Source organism: Alternaria infectoria, assembly GCF_024043175.1.
Source record: "Alternaria infectoria strain BMP 0036 chromosome Unknown scaffold_12, whole genome shotgun sequence".
NCBI classification, from domain to species: domain Eukaryota; kingdom Fungi; phylum Ascomycota; class Dothideomycetes; order Pleosporales; family Pleosporaceae; genus Alternaria; species Alternaria infectoria.
In genome coordinates, this window is record NW_026250701.1 from 430,056 (window position 1) to 449,775 (window position 19,720).

General features: G+C 54.9%; 8 protein-coding genes across 8 annotated transcripts; 6 read left to right on the forward strand and 2 right to left on the reverse strand.

Annotated features, from left to right (window-relative positions):
• Positions 1 to 221: 221 nt before the first annotated feature.
• J4E92_007367 (uncharacterized protein) lies at positions 222 to 2,942 on the reverse strand (the record flags this gene model as incomplete). The annotated part of the gene is made up of 2 exons (XM_051498730.1): positions 222 to 2,141; positions 2,193 to 2,942. The coding sequence occupies 2 exons, from the start codon at positions 2,940 to 2,942 to the stop codon at positions 222 to 224; spliced, it is 2,670 nt and encodes an 889-aa protein (XP_051351004.1).
• A 655-nt stretch (positions 2,943 to 3,597) lies between these two features.
• Positions 3,598 to 4,323, forward strand: J4E92_007368 (uncharacterized protein; the record flags this gene model as incomplete). Its single annotated transcript, XM_051498731.1, has 1 exon — positions 3,598 to 4,323. The coding sequence occupies one exon, from the start codon at positions 3,598 to 3,600 to the stop codon at positions 4,321 to 4,323; it is 726 nt and encodes a 241-aa protein (XP_051351005.1).
• Positions 4,324 to 4,760: 437 nt separating this feature from the next.
• Positions 4,761 to 6,486, forward strand: J4E92_007369 (uncharacterized protein; the record flags this gene model as incomplete). The annotated part of the gene is made up of 3 exons (XM_051498732.1): positions 4,761 to 4,875; positions 4,928 to 5,244; positions 5,293 to 6,486. 3 exons carry the CDS (start codon positions 4,761 to 4,763, stop codon positions 6,484 to 6,486), a joined length of 1,626 nt encoding a protein of 541 aa, XP_051351006.1.
• A 355-nt stretch (positions 6,487 to 6,841) lies between these two features.
• J4E92_007370 (uncharacterized protein) lies at positions 6,842 to 7,257 on the reverse strand (the record flags this gene model as incomplete). The annotated part of the gene is made up of 2 exons (XM_051498733.1): positions 6,842 to 7,000; positions 7,123 to 7,257. The coding sequence occupies 2 exons, from the start codon at positions 7,255 to 7,257 to the stop codon at positions 6,842 to 6,844; spliced, it is 294 nt and encodes a 97-aa protein (XP_051351007.1).
• A 1,620-nt stretch (positions 7,258 to 8,877) lies between these two features.
• Positions 8,878 to 10,909, forward strand: J4E92_007371 (uncharacterized protein; the record flags this gene model as incomplete). The annotated part of the gene is made up of 4 exons (XM_051498734.1): positions 8,878 to 9,110; positions 9,166 to 9,780; positions 9,839 to 10,699; positions 10,762 to 10,909. The coding sequence occupies 4 exons, from the start codon at positions 8,878 to 8,880 to the stop codon at positions 10,907 to 10,909; spliced, it is 1,857 nt and encodes a 618-aa protein (XP_051351008.1).
• Positions 10,910 to 11,663: 754 nt separating this feature from the next.
• J4E92_007372 (uncharacterized protein) lies at positions 11,664 to 14,312 on the forward strand (the record flags this gene model as incomplete). Its single annotated transcript, XM_051498735.1, has 1 exon — positions 11,664 to 14,312. One exon carries the CDS (start codon positions 11,664 to 11,666, stop codon positions 14,310 to 14,312), a length of 2,649 nt encoding a protein of 882 aa, XP_051351009.1.
• A 520-nt stretch (positions 14,313 to 14,832) lies between these two features.
• Positions 14,833 to 16,711, forward strand: J4E92_007373 (uncharacterized protein; the record flags this gene model as incomplete). The annotated part of the gene is made up of 2 exons (XM_051498736.1): positions 14,833 to 15,643; positions 15,690 to 16,711. 2 exons carry the CDS (start codon positions 14,833 to 14,835, stop codon positions 16,709 to 16,711), a joined length of 1,833 nt encoding a protein of 610 aa, XP_051351010.1.
• A 1,120-nt stretch (positions 16,712 to 17,831) lies between these two features.
• J4E92_007374 (uncharacterized protein) lies at positions 17,832 to 19,576 on the forward strand (the record flags this gene model as incomplete). The annotated part of the gene is made up of 2 exons (XM_051498737.1): positions 17,832 to 17,874; positions 17,925 to 19,576. 2 exons carry the CDS (start codon positions 17,832 to 17,834, stop codon positions 19,574 to 19,576), a joined length of 1,695 nt encoding a protein of 564 aa, XP_051351011.1.
• Between the last annotated feature and the right edge of the window lie 144 nt (positions 19,577 to 19,720).

The window sequence follows — 19,720 nt, forward strand, 5'->3', positions numbered from 1 at the left end:
CATCGCATGGGACAAACAGGGTACACCACATGTGGGTATCAAATACAAGAGATAGAGAGCGCCGCCCACACTTGCGCATCCCGGCCTCGCCCTGCCTTGCTACAAGAATCCCTGTACATCCATCCAAGCGCCTCAAAACACCGAACCTGAAAACCCCACTCCTCCTCTCGAATTTAGCGCTTGTGAATGCGCAAAGAGGCCAGCGCTCCTGATACCCTTACCTACGGGGCCCCAGATGGCTGTACCTGCTGTTGGCCATTCGACTCGGTCTTTGAGCGGAGGTGGTTCGTAAGCACTGTGATGTTGTCGCGTGCTTCCGGTACCGTTTCGACGATGTGTCTCAGGTTGATCATCTGCAGTTCTGAGACTACAGAGTTTTGGGACAAACTAGATCCCAAGATCGTAACAATGACTGGCGCATCGATATATGGACCGAGAATCTCAAGTGCCTTGGGGATCTGGTGATGCGGCGGGCCGTTGACGGGTGGCGTGGGTTGTTGGACTGGGACCATGTTTGCAGGCGGTGCGGCGAACGGGTTGCCGTATTGGGCTGATGGGTAGGCAGCACTGACAGGCGAGAACTGAGGTGCGTGAGGATTGTTCAGTGGCGAGGGGCCGTTGTTGAGAACAGGCGGAGCCACTTGACCAGTTGCGATCTCTTGTTCTGGGTATCGCTCGAAATGTTGGGTAGGTGGAAGCTGAGGCTTGATCTCGGGAAGCTTGGCGACCATGGCTAGGATCAACATATGTTCCTTGCGAGGGGTCTCGATAGTGCAGTACTCGAGCATGTCGATGAAAGGAGGGAGGTTGCTGCCGCCCTCCTCGATAGGGATGACGTAGAGATCGCGCAGGATGTCGTTATCTTCGACAGGTACCACGCCCCATCTGCCGCGTGAGTGGAAGTACTCATACAGATGGTCCAGGATGGTGCGTCCATCCGTTGTAACAGGGCTGACGGCCAGGATGGAAACTTCATGGCTCTCGGTGTGACCAATGTTCTGGATGTAGTCGTTTCCCTTTGCGCTTTCGATGCGACCTTGGATCGCCACAGTGTTGGTCAGCAGCTTCTCCCATGGCACGATCTGACCGAAGTCACCACCAGCGACGAATCTAGCGACCGCATCGAAAGGCTCCATTGACTGCATGTTGATGGAGCCCTGCCAGCAAACAGTCGGGTCCGAGGAGTATCCTGACATCTCAACATCATTGTCTTCGTCTTTGAGCAAACGGTCGACGTCGGCGTCATCAACTGCAGCCGGAGGCTTGTCTTGCATGTGCATTGAGCTTTGGCGGCGCTGTAGGAAGGCCTGCTGATCATGCTGTGGCGATCGAACTTTGTCGAAGACAGAGTTGATGTCGAAGTTGGCCGATGCTCGTCGTGCGTGCTCGGACTGGGCGGTGTCAATCTCTGTAGGTCTTCGTGATGCACCTGCGGGACTCTCTGGAGGGCGTGGTCCGGATGGTGACTGCATCGCAGTGTCCTCGGTGATGCTCTCTCGTTCGCGGAGTGTGGGCTGCTTAAAGTCGTCATGATCGTTCTCGAAGTTGTCTTCGCCGACAATCTCCTCGCCCTTGTGAGTCTTGCGTAGTCGCGGTCCGGCCTCCTCGGTCAGGATCATCTGCTTCTCGGCCGCTTCGCGCATGGCTGCGTATTCACGTTGCTTGTCCTCGCTCGCCATCTCTTCAGCCTCCATACTGACCAGATCATCAGCTTTCAAGCTTCCAGAAAGGAGGCGATCCACGAGCACTGTGTTCTTCTTGACGTTGAACATGATGGTACGAATCTTGGTGAAATATGGCGAAGACGATCCAGTAGGTTCGCCGTAGAGGTTGAAAGCGGCATGGCTCATTTCGAGAGTGTACTTGGTGGCGAGGGATTTGGCAGTCTGCCCATCCGGTATGCGGAAACCCCTGGTCTCCGAGGCGGTGCTGATCAACGGTGCGAGTGTGTCCCGAAGCTTCTCTGCCACAGCCTTTTGGTTTTGCGGGAGCGAGTCGATGTCGCCGACTGGGGCTGACTGGGGGGTAGGCTTGCTCTCGTGGTGGCTGGACTTTCTGCGCTTCTTGCTCGCGTTGGCCTTTTCAGTGGCAGGCTCATGGCGACGCTTCTCACCAAGTGGCGATTGTGGCTGACTCGTCTCCTGTTTACAGGTGTGAGCGTGCGACAATTTGTTTAGTGTACAATGACATACCTTTGACTCTGCATGTCCGTTGGAGGCCTCTGGTGTAGGCGCAGTGATGGGAGCAGGCGTCGGCGTAGGAGCCTCAGCCGGGGCCTGAGCGGTCTGTGAGGGCGTGGCCGACTGCTGAGGCGTGCTGGCCTTCTCGGAGACGGCCTCCTGCTTGACGTCGCTGGGGCGGGGCTTGGGCTTGGAGCCCTTCTTGCGCGCCCACGGTCTCTCTCCACGCGCCATGGCAGCGAGCAGCTCGGTGTGGTCTTCGGGCTTGCATTGCTCGCAGTAGTAGTTCTTGCCCTCCCAGAAGTCGCCCTCGGGGAGGCCCAGGCACTTGTTGTGTTGCCAGGCTTCGCAGCTGTCGCAGCAAATCATCTGGCGTCCGCGGATGTCGCGCTGGTCGCCGCAGACACAGCGGATGATGGCGTCCTCCTCTTCCTCATCTTGCTGGGAGGACTGCGTCGACTGCGCGCGCTGTGACTGTGCCTTTGCCTGTCCCTTCTTGCTTTGCGCCTGTCCCTTCTTCTCCGGAACTGGTGGCGCCTTGGCCTTGGGAGCGGGGGAGGGCTCGTCGAGGGAATCGGCGTTCTTGGTGTGGTGGCCTTTGTTGGCGCGCCCGGAGCGGCGGATCTCGTCTGCGGTGGCAATATCAGCATCAGTGTGAGGGTTGGGGATGGGCGTGCGCGTGGTGGTGCGGGTGCCATGAGGGGCGCGACTCAGTGGCTTGATGCGACGGATGCGCGTAGATGGTGTCTGCTTACCGGCCATGGTGTCGGACACGGGTGATGGGCTCAATATAGACGATACCACGAGTGCAGCTTATGCTATTGCGGAACAAGATTCAAAAAGTCTCTACGGAAGCCCCAATCCTGCCTTACGCGCGTCGCACTGCGGACAGACGGACACCAAGTATGGAGCCGCCTCTAACTAGTAAACGAGCGCGAGCGAGCGCTCCTGCCCAACTGCACAGACAGAAGGCGCGATGCGTTGTGCGACTGCCGGTTATGAGTCGCAACTGCCTCTTGCGCGTACCTGCCGAATGCGGAGCCGGTGCCGCGCGGTGTGTGGGCGCAAAAGAGATGTCAGCCGCGAAGGATGGAAGCTCAATGCATGCGCTGGGTCGTGAGCGCACTAGAAGACAGCAGTGGGCGGGTGCGGGTTGCCAGAGGGAGTCGCAATGTGTCGTGTGGTGTCGGACTGAGTGGTGTCAGTGAGGAGGTGGAGCTTTGACACAGCGTTTTGCCGACGCCTTGGCTGCCGTAATCCTGGCCACTAGCGAGCTGTGGACCCTTTGCGCGGCTGGCGTCAGAGCTACTGGGAGCAGGGCCAGCCAGTCTCAACAAGAACACCGGTGGCATCGCAGACTATAGGCACATACACGACGACCCATATTTCCAAAAGAGCAAGAACCACCTGCATCATCATGGCCGACGCACGAGCTCTTTTGCGACAACAGCGCGCAGCACGGCAGCAGGCGCAAAAGCCCCAAAAGCAATCGGCAGCTCCTGCGACGGCACCCGCGTCGAAAAAGCGCAAGGCTACAGATGAGACCGTCGAGGAGAGGAAACGCACGCGAACAGAGGAAGAGGCTGGTGTACCAGCGGGCTTCTTCGATGCTGGAGCTGCAAAGGATGGAGAGGAAGCCGCGCCCGCAGCAGACCAGAAAAGCGCGTCAACACCAGATACCCAGCCTCCAGAGGCACCCAAGGCGCCTGAGCCCCAACTCGATCCCACAGCCCAAGCAGAGCTCGATGCCTTCTTGAACGAGATGAACGCCGAGAAGCCCATGCCACCACCGCCCACGAGATCCGCCTACTCGGGCGCTGTCATCGAGGCCGCGCCCATGACAGCCGCCCAGATCGCCGCACAAGCACGAGAAGACCAGAGTGCACAACGCGCAAGGAGGGACGAGGAGATGGAGGGCGAGAAAGAGGATGCTGCGCGGGCGCTTGAAGACGAATTCGAGGAGATGGAAGGCCTTGAAGAGAGGGTGAAGCGGTTACGGGAACAGAGGGAAGCATTGCGATCCAAGTCTGGAGCACCAGTCGAGGCAGAGAGCGTTGCGCCAGCGCCTCAAGCCGTCGAAGAAGATGGCGAGAGCGAGTCCGACGACGAAGACTGGGACGACTGGAGGTTCCGTCCCGCTTGATTTCTATAACTGCATTGCATATAACAGGCTTTTCGGTGGTCAGCGCATGTACTATATTGTAGCATTACACCATTGTGATACCCGGGGAGGCGTTTCCAAGCAGCGATGCGTTCAGTCCAAGCAGGGTTGTCCTTGTCATACATATACGACATCACATAGAGACAATTATCTATCTTGCTTTTCCAACACTTCGAACGACTTGCAGCCCAAACCAAACCCCTGACATGTGAGATGGCGGTATCGAGTGCCAAGACGAGCGTCATTGGTGAGAAACCAAACGCTTCAGGCACGAATGAGACAACCTAACCCCACTCACCCACTTCCACCCTCGACCGACACGTGCCCTCGCGAATCACTATTGCTCTCTCTTAGACACACGCGTTGAAATACGACTCGGCACCCCCAACACGAACTCCGCATACGGCATCTACCCCACAATGTCGCGACGGCCCAACCCTGCCGCTGATCGGGCGGAACAGAATCGCGCCACGCTCAAGAACTTGGTGAAGCTCGAGGGCAACAAGACATGCTCCGACTGCAAGAGGAACAAGCGTGAGTTATGCAGGATTTAAGTATAATGCGCCTTTGCTGACAGCTACTGCAGACCCACGATGGGCCAGCTGGAACTTGGGCGTCTTCATCTGCATCCGGTGCTCGGGAATCCACCGTGGCATGGGAACACATATCAGCAAAGTAAAGTCAGTCGACCTCGACACCTGGACCGACGAGCAACTCCAGAGCGTGCTGAAATGGGGCAATGCGCGAGCAAACAAGTACTGGGAGTCGAAATTGGCGCCTGGCCATGTGCCGTCCGAGGCGAAGATTGAGAACTTCATCCGCACAAAGTACGAGTCGAAGCGATGGGTCATGGAAGGGCCTATGCCCGATCCCTCGACTTTGGAGGCGGACGATGACGATATTGTGAGTGGGCCAGGATAGCTGCACGGGATAGCAACTAACAAAGTATAGCCATTGAAGAAGGTTCAGGAGAAGGTCCAAATAGAACGCTCCGCATCGCAACGCCTAGCTCAGAGCTCCAGCCAGCCTCCCCCTCCCCCGCGACAAGCACAGCCGCCGCCAACCATCGACCTTTTCGGCGACGACCCCGTTCCTCAGCGACCGAGCACCGGACCCCCGATCGCAGCCAGAGGGCCTCCCAAGGCAGAGACAGCCCCACCGAAACAGAACAAGGCAGGCGATTCATTGTTGGGATTGGACTTTCTCGGCGGATCATCTTCTGCGGCACCATCTCGTCCATCTAGCACAGGTCCTGCTGCAGCGGCGCCGTCGAGACCAGATCTCAAGCAGTCCATCTTATCGCTATACGCTTCCAAGCCTGCCGCACCACCCCAGCCCCAGCAGCATGCACGCCAAGACTCATTCGGTGGACTGGCGTCGCCCCAAGGACAGCAGTCGCCCCAACAGTCGGCCTTTGGTGGCATGAACGATGCCTTTAGCAGTCTGTCTTTCAACCCTGCTCCGGTAGCTAAACCCTCACCTTTCTCCGGCCTCGACAGCTTCTCCAGCGCAAAGTCACCGCCTTTAACATCTTCCTCCAACATGTTTGGTGGTGGCGGCAACTTCTTTGATTCCAAGCCTGCTCCCCAGACTCAATCGCAAAGCCGCACAATGAGTCCGTCAGGTGGTATGGCTGACTTCAGCGCTTTCTCCTCCCCCGGCCCATCCAAGCCTGCAGCTCCTGCAGCAAGCGGCATGAACGATCTTCTGGACCTGTCTATGCCCTCTGCACCAGCGCCTGCACCAAGGGTCACTTCCCCACCACTCTCATCGCCACAAACGAGCTCAGCATTCAACCTGTCTTCACCAGCATCAGCACCCGCTCCCAAGGCTGCCCCTGCCCCTGCGACTGTAAACTACTCAGGATTCTCGAACATGGACGCCTGGGGTAGCAACGACGTCTGGGGTTCTTCTGCCCCGAGCCAACCCGCAGCTCCATCCACGGCATCGCACGCTCAGCCTACAACTCCCGGCTGGGGCGCACCACAAGTAACGCAGGACGATGACTTTGGTGGCTGGAGCAGTGCCGCACCCACTACGACCACGCAGACGACTACCACAACTCACACCACGACCACTCAAAGTAAGCCTGCAGGAGGATTTGGTGGTGGTAGCGATGATCTCTTCTCCAATGTTTGGGAATAGAAGTGGTGTGTTGGATCGGTGTTTGCACGCTACTCGTACTTTAATTCGTATCCTTCAAAGCGTGAAACAAGCTGTGGCTTTGGACGGAGTGTAATGTACATAGTATGATGTTCATAGACCGCTGAAGCGAAACCACAATAGACATGCCCCCAAAACGCCAGATATGCATATGGCCCCTGCCGTTTCCGCCCGTAACACATCATTCCTGTTACCCTATCCCAGGACCCATATCAGTATCCCAATTGTGGTCGCCTGCCAGACCTCATTTCCTCTTCTGCCGTTTTCCTCAATGTCGCGCCCCGACTCTCCTAAATAAATGTTCCCATGTAACCAATATCCACGAAACCCGTCTTTCTCAAAAGATCAAATGCCAAATCCAATACAACACCACCACCGTCCCTATTATTATGCCCGCCAACTTCAAAATCGCGACCTTGTTCCCCGATGAAGCCATGCGTGTGAGGCGCGTGGCGGAGCCTTTGAGTGATGTGCCGAAGGAGGAGAAGGTGTCGCTCTATAGAATGAGATGTTAGTTGTGTTCTTATGTGTTGATTACGGAGTGGGAGGAAGGTGGGACATGAAGGGAAGAGGAGTCGTGGCGGAGAGTTAGAGGTAAATGAGTAGTAGAGAACGTACAGTGCTGTCAATAACATGCTGATCGCGTGCATTATCGTAGATATCTATTGTCACGCCCCGCAGCGCAGATACTTTCGAGGCGAGTTCATCGAGGCGGGAATTGTTTTGTTGTTCGCGCTCGTAGGCTTGCGACATTGTTGCGGGTTATCGGGGGCGCCCGGTCTTCGTTCCAGGTGTCTTGTTGGGGTTGAGAAGGCTTTTGTCGAAGTATGTGCGGTCGCGTCAATACGGGGTGTGTAATGCTTCCTCCTCGGGCTTGCTGAGTGCTGAGTGTGTCTTCGAGGCGGCTGCGCGATCGTCTGGCAACCTTCATACGCGACTTGCCATGGGTGACGTTCGGGCGCCAAGGGACCCTGAAGGAATGGGGCTAGCGTCAATGGACGGGTTCACGCGTGCCCACGCGGGTCTGGGGAAGCTGCGCTCCGCCCATTCTGCAACTCCCAAACGTCTGCATACTCTCTGCTGTCATCTTCTTTCGTCTTGCCCGTCATCATGGCCTTGCAAGCCCATGGGCCACGCCGATGACCTCCTACTATCCAGCGCATCAATGCATGTGCCTAAAGGCAGCAACAGCAAAGTACTTCCACACCCCTTGCGCAGTACCTACCCCTCGCCATCGGAGAACAGCGTACCTAGGTACTGTCATGTAGCACTACATCCAACGACAAAGCACCTAGAGATCATCATTCTGGAAGATACGGCTAAAGCCAGCTTCCGCCTCTGATTCGCGCGTCCCTGCACGCTGCAGTCTTCAAGCATGAGAGATGCACACACGACAACCCAGTGAAGGCTGCGATTCTGCATGGCTTTTAACTCGAAACACTGCGGGGTCACTCACTCGCTGCAGTGTTCTGAAAATATGTGCCATGCATCTACTGCGCCGCAAAACGCTGCATCGCTTGCCAGGGGAACAACAACCATCACAGCAACGCCATTCAGCTACTTGCTGCGGGGTAGGTGTGGTAAGTCGCTCAGCCTATATCTTTTGGAAGGCTTAGATATTTCGACTCCGTGGATGTGTATGCCCATAAATAGTATACGGATACTATCTGCGCCAGCCTTGCTTATCTCCCCACGAGTTCGGTCTCTCCATGGGGGCCATCGTGATGGGGCCGAGACATTTCCGCATACCGGCACTGCTTGATCGTATCTGCGAGGTCAAGGCCGCAAGGCTGAGGTTGAGTGAGCAGTCTGAGCACATCCCCAGTCTTACCACAACGGCGAGATGCATACACTTCTTGTACTCGATCCTTGGCTTTGGATCTGCCTTCTCTTTACTCCCCTCAGTACTCCAATAATACCCCGTCCACCATCCCTTCCACTCACAGTTCTCCCCCAATTTACCGGGAAATGTATCGTAGCCTGCATGTCTTATTACCGGGAGACACACACAAAGTACAAAGTAGGTCACGATTACCGTGGCAGATGTACCAGAGCCTAGTCGATGTAAGTCCGAAGGATGCTCTTCCTTACAGTATCGCCGGTTCTGGTATGGTGCTGGTGGCGAAGCAGTGTACTGAAGCATTTTCGGTTGCATCCCGCATATTCGGCCCCCGGTTGTGCTACGCCGCAAAGCCTCGTGCCGTTGGGCGGTACATACCCGGATGTACTGTGGTGGGGTGAGGGAGGGTGGTGTATAAGTGAGTAGGTTTGGTCTCTTTCGAGATGTAGCAAGTCTCTGGCTTTTGCTATTCTTCTCGGATCATTTCAGACGCAAAAGTTCGCTTCGATTTTGCATCTATTTCTGCGGACACAATGGCGCTACTTCGCAATCTTCTTCTGTCCTTTGCCTTCACTTGGGCTCATGCCGCCGTCACTCCACTCGACTCCTCCGTACAGGTCCGCAATGCTCCAGGCCACTCTGTCGAGGATACATACCATGCCGTAAAGCGCGGCCTAGCTCTAGCCAGTCTAGAGAAGCGAGATTCCTTCAAGGCTGAACCCATGAACATAGCGAGAAGCTGGAGTGGTGCTACTTTGCTATCCGTGTGAGTACACATCTATAGTACTCGTTATGTCGGCGGGCGTTAATCATTCGTACAGGGCACTCGAGCCAAATCCGCTACAGGAGCACGAGAATGGGACCACGACAGTCGAAGCTGGTATAGAAGTCACCTGCCGGAAATGCTACGTCAAGGGAGTTGCCTCTGCTGAGCTCACTATCGACGCCGAGTTCGACGCTGGCGAGCTCCTCAACAACACCATCAACTCAGTCAGCACCGCTGTGCAAAACTTCACTAACAGATTCGAAGAGCAACTAGGCGATGCGGTAGAACACGTCTTGGACAACCTCACCATCAGCGACGGCATTGACAGGTCAGACTTTCAGTGGCCAACCTTCGATCTTGCATTCGACCTGAATGTTCCGACCATCGACGCAGCCAACCTACACTTACAATTCGATGGTATGGAGCTTTACCTAGAGATTGGAACCGTTCTCAATGCTGGAGCGACATATGAAATCACTCTTTTTGCTACACAAACTCCTGTCGGTATGAAGATAGGGCCGAACCTGATGCTCGGTGCGGTGCTTAGTATTGATCTTATCTTGGCTGTGGAAGGTGCTATCGACATTAGCAGTGGCTTTCATGTCAAGCTGGACGATGGTGTCGCGATAGATCTACCCTTATTTGGAAATGAGGTTGCCGACATGACAGTGTAAGTCTCCTCTACGACTACATATTCAACAAGTGTCCAAATGACTGACCATGTGCAGCAACGGGGGACAGTTCGAATTTCTGCCTGTCACCCTCGAAAGCGCAAGCATTACTATGCAAGCAGCCCTCCGTATCGGTGCTCACTGTGGGCTCGAGGTTGTGATGCCAGAGCCACCACCAGGTTTGAGCCTGGTTGATAAGTTGAGTCCACAAGTCGAAGCTGGTATCGAAGTCGCCATCTACGCAAACATAGCCGAGTTCAACACCAATGTTACGTACGCTGCAGACGACGAGGACTGCAAGTTGAAAGTCATTCAAGAATATAACTTCGCTGTAGGCGCGATCGCTGGCGCATCAGTCGCTGTCGAATGGTTCAACGAGACCAAGACATGGGGACCGGTGGCCGAAGCATCTACCGCCATCTTCACGACCACGTTGGCGGAGGTATGCGGCATTGCAGGCAAACCAACGTCGGCACTACCCACCATTACACCCGCTCCAGAGAGACGCGAAGATCTCACTGAGACTGTAATAAGTACGGAGATCACCAGAAGCGGTGTTAGCTGCAACATCACAGGGCCTGCCAACTGCCCCAACTCAGCGCAAATCACTACGAGCAAAACGTTCATGTCCTTCATCACAACATCAGTAGCACCAGGAGTTGAAGCGACATGGCCAGCCGAAGCATCTGATACCGTAGAAGAGACCGTCGCATTCGGCACGCAGGCAAAGACTATTAGAGCTGTGTCCGGCAAACCAACTCCGTACGTCGCTCCGCCCGACGAAGACGGCAAAGATGGAAGCGACCATGTACACGATATCGTCAATGGCTCGACCGGAGGTGTCAGTAACAAGATCATCATTGGTGTTTGCGTTGGCCTAGTTTTGCCTATTCTGATAGCCATCATCGGAGCTGTTATGTAAGTCTGACCTTTCACGAAAGCTCTTGCACCGTCTCAAAGACTGACTTATCGTGACACAGCTTCTTCCGCAGGCGCAAGAGGTATGCTGCCGTGGGCGGACCTGCGGCACCTATGGTCGCAGAGCCTTACACCGGCCACAACGACTATAAGGACCGGATTGAGGAGTCGAAGTCTCCTAACGGTGGTGTTTCGGAGATGCGCCGTTGATTTCCTCTCTCGCAGTGCTGTTCACAATTTCCTTTCGGTACTGTCCAATGATGCGATGAGTCCTTCCTTTTCTCGTTAAGTTCGGGTACTATGTCGGCGTCTCACTTGTCTCTTTATCTTTTGCACAGTCACCAACCGATTTGAAAATCACGGCTATATACCTTAGACTTCAACTCATATCATCGCTCCCACGACCCCCCAGCGTGAAGCAGCTCGCTGACCCCGCTTGCGGAACCGTGCGGAGATAGCAAGCGGACCGATGACCTTATCCGGTCTAGCTCGCGACGTCACTACCACCGAAGCTCACCACGGAACCTCCGTGATCTTCATCCTCCACAACTTATCCGGAAGCTTCACCATGGCAAGTGGATCCGTTCTGTGCAAAGACAGTTTAAGCCGACGGCCAAGTATCGCCGAGACAGCCACCCCGCACGCTGCATGGCGGGGAAGTACCTCTGTAGGCTAATGTCCTGCGAAAAACGTTCTACGGGCAGCGGTTTATGTACTGCCCAGACGGGCCGACCATTATGTTTCTTCCGTTTATGACGGAGTGTGTGCATGGGACGGAGGGAAATGACCCGTAGTGTGCTCTATCGTATCGTATGGTTCTGCTCGGGTACAAAGTAGCTGTGTATCTACCGTCTGCGTCGTTCACACTTATCGCTCATCCTTAGTGACAGCATCGGTGCCATCAACCATCAGATGAGCTAGTTCTGAAGTTGGTATATTCCCCAACATATCACCACCCACCAGGATGACGGGTTCCTTGCGAGCGCTGTACAACTCGTACAGCATCCTACTCCTCGGCTTCTTATTCTCAATCTGCTTCGACTCCGCAGCCGCTCATGTGGTGTCTAAGCCACGATCTACAACATCAGGCCGTCAACGCACTTCGCTAAACGCAGACTGGCGATTTGAGCGTTTCACCTCGGATCCAGATGGCCTGAGTTATGAGGGCTTGAAGCCGTGGATGCTACCTTGCGCGAACGACTTCATCACTGGAGAAAAGTACGAGAGACCATCTGGTGCCGCTCCCGGCGCCAATGTCAGCTATGTTCAGTCGAGCTTCGACGATGCCGCGTGGGAAGCTGTCTCGCTGCCCCATGACTGGGCTATCTCCGGTACATTCGACGCTCCGGGCGTTGAGGGAGGTCTTGGTCGTTTGCCGATCAATGGAATCGGATGGTACCGCCGCACGCTCTCCATGGATGCCGAAGTCCTCCAATCTGGCAAATCTGTCTTTCTGGATGTCGATGGAGCTATGTCGTATGCTGCGGTATGGCTGAACGGTCACCTCGTTGGTGGATGGCCATACGGCTACAACTCTTTCCGTCTGGATCTTACCCCTTACGCAAAGGCTGGAGAGAACACACTCGCTATTCGCCTGGACAACAAGCTCGACTCATCGCGTTGGTACCCGGGCGCTGGTATTTACCGTAATGTTTGGCTTGTCACTGTCAACCCAGTGCATGTCGGACATTGGGGAACCTACGTCACTACTCCTAGCGTCTCGGAGGCGGAAGCTACTGTCGAGATGGTCCTTGATCTGGAGAACAAGGGTAACAGCAGTCAACATGTTGAAGTTGTCACCGAAGTCTTCGAGCGCGACGCAACAACGAAACAAGCTACTGGTGAAGCTGTCGCAAAATTTGCTGCAGCGAACGCGGACGTTGCAGGCCATTCCAAACAAGCAGTACATGGCTCGGTCACAGTTCCAAACCCAAAGCTTTGGGGGCCACCACCTAGCCAAAAGCCTAACGAGTACGTCGCTATCTCCACCGTATCAGTCGGCGGAGAGGCTATGGACACCTATGAAACTGTATTTGGTGTTCGCTCGGTCACGTACGACCCAAATCAAGGTATCCTTATCAACGGTGAGCGTATCTACGTTCAGGGATCTTGCAACCACCATGACCTGGGCGCTCTTGGAGCAGCTTTCAACACCAGGGCTGCGGAACGTCAGATCGAAATCCTACAAGAGATGGGCAATAACGCTCTTCGCACGTCTCACAACCCGCCTGCCCCCGAGTTCCTTGATCTCGCCGATCGATACGGTCTCATGGTCATGGACGAGATCTTCGATACCTGGAACTTTCCCAAAGTGGAGAATGACTTCCATCGTATCTTCCAAGAATGGCACGAGCCCGACCTCCGATCGTTCATTCGCCGTGATCGCAACCACCCCTCTATTATCTCATGGAGTGTTGGCAACGAGCTTCCTGAACAAAGGAACTCTACTGGTACCGAGACTTGCAGAACACTCCAAGATATAGCTCACGAAGAAGATCCTACTCGCCAGGTGACCATCGGTATGAACAACGCTAATGCCACTACTGGAATAGCAGCCGTTATCGACATCATCGGTTTGAACTACCAAGGTGAAGGCAAAGGAGACTCCTGGGTGAGCACCTTCCCCAGTTTCAAACAAGAATTCCCCGAGAAGATGATCTGGAGCACCGAATCTGCATCGGCACTCAGCACTCGCGGAAAATACCTCTTCCCCATCACCGCAAACAAGAGTGCTATCGTAGGCGGCGGACCTGGAGAAGGCGGAGACCCAGAGAACAGCATTGTGTCTTCATACGATCTCTACGCACCTGAATGGGCCGCTTCACCCGATAAAGTCTTCGAACAGCAAGACAGGCATCCATATGTCGCCGGTGAATTCGTCTGGACTGGATTTGACTACATCGGTGAACCCACCCCATACGACAACTCAAGTCGCAGTTCCTACTTCGGCATCATCGACCTAGCTGGCTTCAAGAAAGATCGCTTCTACCTCTATCAAGCACGCTGGAGACCAGATTTGCCCATGGCCCACATCCTCCCCCATTGGACGTGGCCCGAAGATCGCATCGGCGAGGTCACACCCGTACATGTCCACACTTCTGGTGACGAGGCAGAACTCTTCGTCAACGGTATCTCAGCTGGCCGTCAATCGAGGAGCAAGTACGACTACAGACTCCGCTGGGATGGTGTGAAGTACCGTCCCGGCAACATCAGCGTCGTCGCATACAAGGACGGCAACGAATGGGCTACCGCATCTCAGTTCACAGCAGGTTCCGCTGCGTCGCTGAACGTGACTGCTGATCGTACGACAATCACTGGTGACGGCTACGACCTTTCTTTCATCACTGTCTCCGTGCATGACGAGAACGGTATCTTGGTTCCGATGGCGGATGATGAGATTAGCTTTGAAGTCTCGTCTGGCCCAGGTGTTGTCGTTGCTACTGATAATGGTGATCCGACAGACATGAGCCCGTTCCCGGAGACGAAGAGGAAGGCGTTCGGTGGAATGGCGCTGGCTATTGTGAGGAGTGAGGCCGGCGCTAGTGGAGAGATTGTAGTCGAGGCGAAGGCGGAGGGCTTAAGTGGTGGGAAGGTTGTTCTTACTGCCAATTAGCTGTAATTCATGATGAATGAGCGCAGTTAACCTGAATGAATCTACATGATATTCGTTGGTGTCATCAGTGTATCTTAAGCTTGAGTGTGGGACGTATTAACTATCGCTCGCCCTGACGAGTCTACGCTGGCTTGAATCTGTTCACGGGACGACGTCTTTGAGTCTAGATTGAGTGTCGATAAGCTTTCAGCGCATCGGGGGTTGCGATCTGATGCTCTAGCGAGTCTGAGTCGTAGACGCGACTTCAGAACGCAGTGCATGTCGACTATGTCGTCGCAAATCGAGATGCAGATAATGGCTTCTACTTCCAACACTAATTTCCATCCCATCTCTGTCGAGATAGAGAGAATTTTCTCGTTGCCATAGGAAACTCGCGGGTCGGCGCCCGCAACCCACACATATAATATTTTGATCCCAACCGACTTCTGCCTCCTCACCACATCCACACATTCGAGTAAGCCTCCTACCTTATGCACCTTCGCTCATATCCAGACACTCACATCGTCACAGACTAGTCACAATGCAAATTGCCACTACCCAGAAAGTCGTGAATGCGCTCTCTCCTGCCCGCCGCGTCCCCGACATGCGCCGCGCCGCAGTCAACACTAATGTCACTGCCAACCCGGTCAGGCCGCTGTACCAGCGGCTCCATCGACCAACTTCTTCAAGGACAAGGCTAGCTGCTACTCCGGTGGCGGCGAAGCAAATTAAGCCAGCACCTCGTGTGTTGGCGTCAAGGACAATTACTACCGCTTCGGCGCCAAGGGTACCCAAGATACTTGCTAGAGCTCGAGCTGACTATAAGCAGAATGCGGATAGCAAGATTGGTAAGACGCGTATCCCGAGGCCTACGATTACGGCGGTGAAAGAGGCTAGTGTACGGAGGCAATCGAGGCTTTGGGCGAGGATGACGAGTGTGGTTATTCAGCGTAAGATTACGGTACTCGCTGCCGAGACCACTACGGAGGCGGAGGATGATGAGGAAGAGATATATGAGGAGGCCGAGAAGCCTACGATGGAGTTTGAAGAGCCGGCGTCGGAGATCGATGAGCCCGCGGACGACGACATGGACAACACTTCGCTCATGTTCAACGACAACAGCTTCGATGACTCCGTCAGCCCCGAGCAGCAGACTTCCGCCATGAACCTCTTCGGACGGAAGATGGTCAGTATGAAGCGGCTCGGTATGGGGCTACGCACCAACCGGGACTGGTTCGTTGGACTGTCTCGCTGCCCTGACTACACCGGTGATTCGGTTGGTCTAGAGCGCGTGCGATCAAGGACTGCGGTGACGACTGAGTCTCATCTGACACAGGACGCCAGTGAAGGAGGTAAGTTTGATATTTTCGAATTGTCTTCACGACTAACAGCTTTCAGTTTTAGCTTTTGTCGAAAGGCCACATTCGGCGAAGGCTCCAGCTTCACGGCTGCCTGTTGTCAAGCCAAAATCTGTTGTTGTCTCTGAGAAGACTACGAAACGACAGATGACTACTTCGAAGACAACGTCAACATCATCATCGACTCGCGACGCCACGGCGTCAAAGCCACGCAAGCCGGTCGCTCCGGTGGCAGCTCTGCGCAAGACTCCGAACAAGCCAACCACTGTTGCCAAGTCGCTCCCGAAGCGGAACTTGGCTCCAGTTTCGTTGTCGAAGCGCAGAGTCAGCCGTGCAAACACGAAGAGGTCCGCAAAGAAGCCAGATGCACAGGCATCACGCAAGGCCAAGACCGTACTGAAGTCGGCCATGCGCAAGCCCAACTCCCAGATCGTCAAGAAGCACGTTTGCTACGTTGAGGGACCCATCGCGCCACGCTTCTACGACGTAGAAGAGACCGTCAAGCAGTCCGCTACTGCGGTTGATGGGTCCACAGCGTCCTTTTCCTGGGAGCCACCGACGGGCCTTTTCCACTCTCAGCCACCCTCGCCAGGCAGAGGTGCAACTCAACTCTTTGAAGGCTCCGACAGTGGCGCTCTGACCATCAAGCGACGCTTCCTCAACCGCTACGCCAGCGTCCAGCGGTACGAGGCGCGCCGCCGCCAAGAAGCGTTGGCTCGCAGCGAGCGACCAGCGCTGGGTCAGCTTGACTACGGCAACGCAGACTTCAGGATCGCCTTGCAGGCCTCCAATGTCATCACCGCGGATGACGTTGGCATGATGCAGGATCTGAGCAACATCGGCAAGGCTGGCAAGTTGTGGTGCGGTAATCGGGCTTTGGCAACACCGGTGCTGGTTTTCGGGTCGTTCAAGGAGCCGTTCGAAGATGCGGCTATCCCGGCGAAGGGTGTCAAGGCGTACAAGAAGCCTTTGCGATGGCCGACCAAGGGGGTTGAGTCACGGTTAGAGAAGTTTGCGAACGAGCACCTGAAATGTCTTCAGGGTGCCGATTTGGTGATCTAAGAGACGGGTCTATTGGAGGTAAGAGACTTCTAAAGCGGTTCTTCTTCTTTGCTAACGACCACTATCAAGGCTTTGGTTACGGACGAGAAAGGAGCGCTATGCAAGAGATGGAATGAGATGATGGGAAGATTGATGGAGGTCCGGTAAGATAAGTGGGTTTACGCTGACGATCACTAGCATGTAATAAAGCCGGGGCGTCCTTTTCGACAGGGCGGGGCGAGTGGTGGGACCCCGCATTTATCGCGAACGCTTTTACGACTTGGAAACCGATGCAGTGGGACGCGAGCGTCTTGGAGGAGGTGCGGCAGGCTCGCACAGGTGTGATAACGGTTTTGTTGGCTTTGATGTTGGAGGATTGCGTTTGGGCGATTTTCACATTTTGTATACCGTTCTTGTTTGCTTACTACATATTCGTCTTTTTGTCGTAGCGCAATGTACTATACATGTTCATCTTCCTCTACGTACGAACGAACCTGTTCTGAAGTCCGGGGCTTCCAGGATCCAGGTCTTGGGGATTTCGGAGTTGGCATGCCACATCTGGCCCGTTACCGGTATCATCATCACCGTCATCGGTCCGCCCGTTTTCCCGTTAGTATGAACTCGACTATGGATAGCTCGGCTCCCAGAGGACTGTATTTCCTCCTCTAGGCGCCAGCTCCATTAGTTATTTCACATCCCAAGCCCACGTGTTGACGGCAATGTCATCGAAATCATGCAGCAGGCAACGCCGAGTTCCAGGTCTCCGTGCAACGTTCCTGCGTCCTGTAAGCCCACGCCGCACGTGTGTTGCTCATTGGTGAATTGTTATCAGGCACAGCAAGGCGCCAAACCTCAAGAGGCAGTTGCCGAGAATTAAGCACGGCCACCGCCAAGGTTGCCAAGGCTGAAATGCCGTGACTGCAGCTACTGAGGCGGCGGCGTCCGCTTTGTTTGCGTGGTACAAATAGTGACAGGCTGCCAGAAAGGAGGCTTACTGTCGTGCTCGTGCCTCTTCTCACCAACTCCACCAAGCCCAGTCGGAGTGAAGATGAAGTTCGCCACTCGATCTAGCGCGTCCCTTATCGCCGTCTCGGCGCTGGCGGCGATCGCTCAAGCAGAAGACGCGCTGTACAGCAAACGTATGGTGAAGCGAGGCATTGATGCGGACGGAAACTACAACATCTGTAAGTCAGCATGTGTTGATTCCAACATTGCTTCTGCTCACGTGATTCAGCATTCTTCCACATCAACGACGTGCATGCCCACCTTGATGAGTTCAGCTCCTCAGGAACCGACTGTACCAGGCCCGAGCGCGGCTGCTATGGTGGTTACGCGCGTGTGAAGACCGTCATCGAGGAGCAACGCCCCAACTACGAGGACAGTCTTTTCTTAAACGCCGGTGATGAGTTCCAGGGCACTCTGTTCTACGGCTACTACGGCGGCGAGAAGATTGCGGAGACTCTGAACCAGCTCGGATTTGATGCCATGACTCTCGGCAACCACGAGTTTGATGGCGGTGATGCGGCGCTCGGAGAATTCCTGGTCAACCTCACATTCCCCATCGTCAGCGCGAACGTGCATTCCGAAGACGAGAACGTCAACAAGACTGTCAAGCCATACACCATCTTCGAGGAGCACGGCTTGGCGCTGATCGGTGTCACTGCAGAGGAGACTGGCAGTCTCAGCAACGCCGATGTTACCACCGTCTTCTCTAACACCGTTGAGGCCGTCCAAGGTGCCATCGATGAGATCAAGGCCACTACCAACATCACCAGGATTGCTGCTCTCACTCACATTGGCTACGACAAAGACCAGGAGCTGGCCAAGGCTACCACTGGTCTCCAGCTCATCATGGGCGGCCACAGCCACACCCTCCTCGGTGACATGGAAGATGCCGAGGGCAAATACCCAACCATTGTTGAGAACCAAGATGGCGATGAGGTCTTCATTGTTACTGCCTACCGCTGGGGCGAGTACCTCGGCTACATCGATGTCACATACGATCCTCAGGGCAAGATTCTCGCTTATCATGGCGCCCCGATTCACCTCACCAACACTACTGAACAGGATGAGGACCTTCAAGAGCAGATTGAGGAGTGGCGCATTCCCTTCGAGGAGTTCGCTGCTGAGGTGCTTGGTACCAGCGAAGTAGAGCTCGACCAGACGACCTGCCAACAACAAGAGTGTCTGCTCGGTGACTTCATGGCTGATGCTATGCTCGCCTACCGCAAGAACAACACCGATGACGTCGACTTTGCTCTCATCAACGCTGGTGGTATCCGTGCCACCATTGACCAGGGTGACATCACCCGCGGCGAAGTATTGACCTCGTTCCCCTTCGGCAACGCCATTGTTCAAGTCGAGATTGACGGCAAGACTCTCTGGGAGTCGTTGGAGGGTATCGTCACTGGTGTCAACGTCGGCAATGGCAGGGAAGTCACCTCGTTCTTCCAGGTCAGCACTGGCATCAAGGTCGAATATAACCCCGAGAACGCCAACAATTCCAAGCTTGTCTCTGTCACCATCGGCGACGAGCCTCTCAACAACGACACTACCTACCAGATGGTCACTCTTGACTTCATCGCTGGAGGTGGTGACAACTTCTTCGAGCCTTCCACTGATTTCATTACCCTGGACACTCAAGACGAGGTACTCACCTCATACATCTTGAGCCAGACACCAGTAAAGATCGAGCTCGATGGACGTATCGAGGAGGTCGACGGCCAAAGAGAGGACACTCCCGGAGCTGGTAACGGTACCAGCAACGGCACTTCACCCACGACTGGTGCACCGCCTCAGCAGACTGAGAACGCAGCTGCACGTCTTGGTCAAGGCGCCGTTGGCGTCAGTGTCTTTGGTGTCCTTGCGGGACTGTTCATGCTATGAGCTTGGAGCGATCCAGAGGCACGGGGTGCATGATTCGATGTGAATGATATAAGAAAACCATTAATGAAATATTTACCATCATCAAATGCATCGCGTTTTCACTCTTGTCAAATCGTTCTCATCTTTCGTCAGGTATTCGCTATC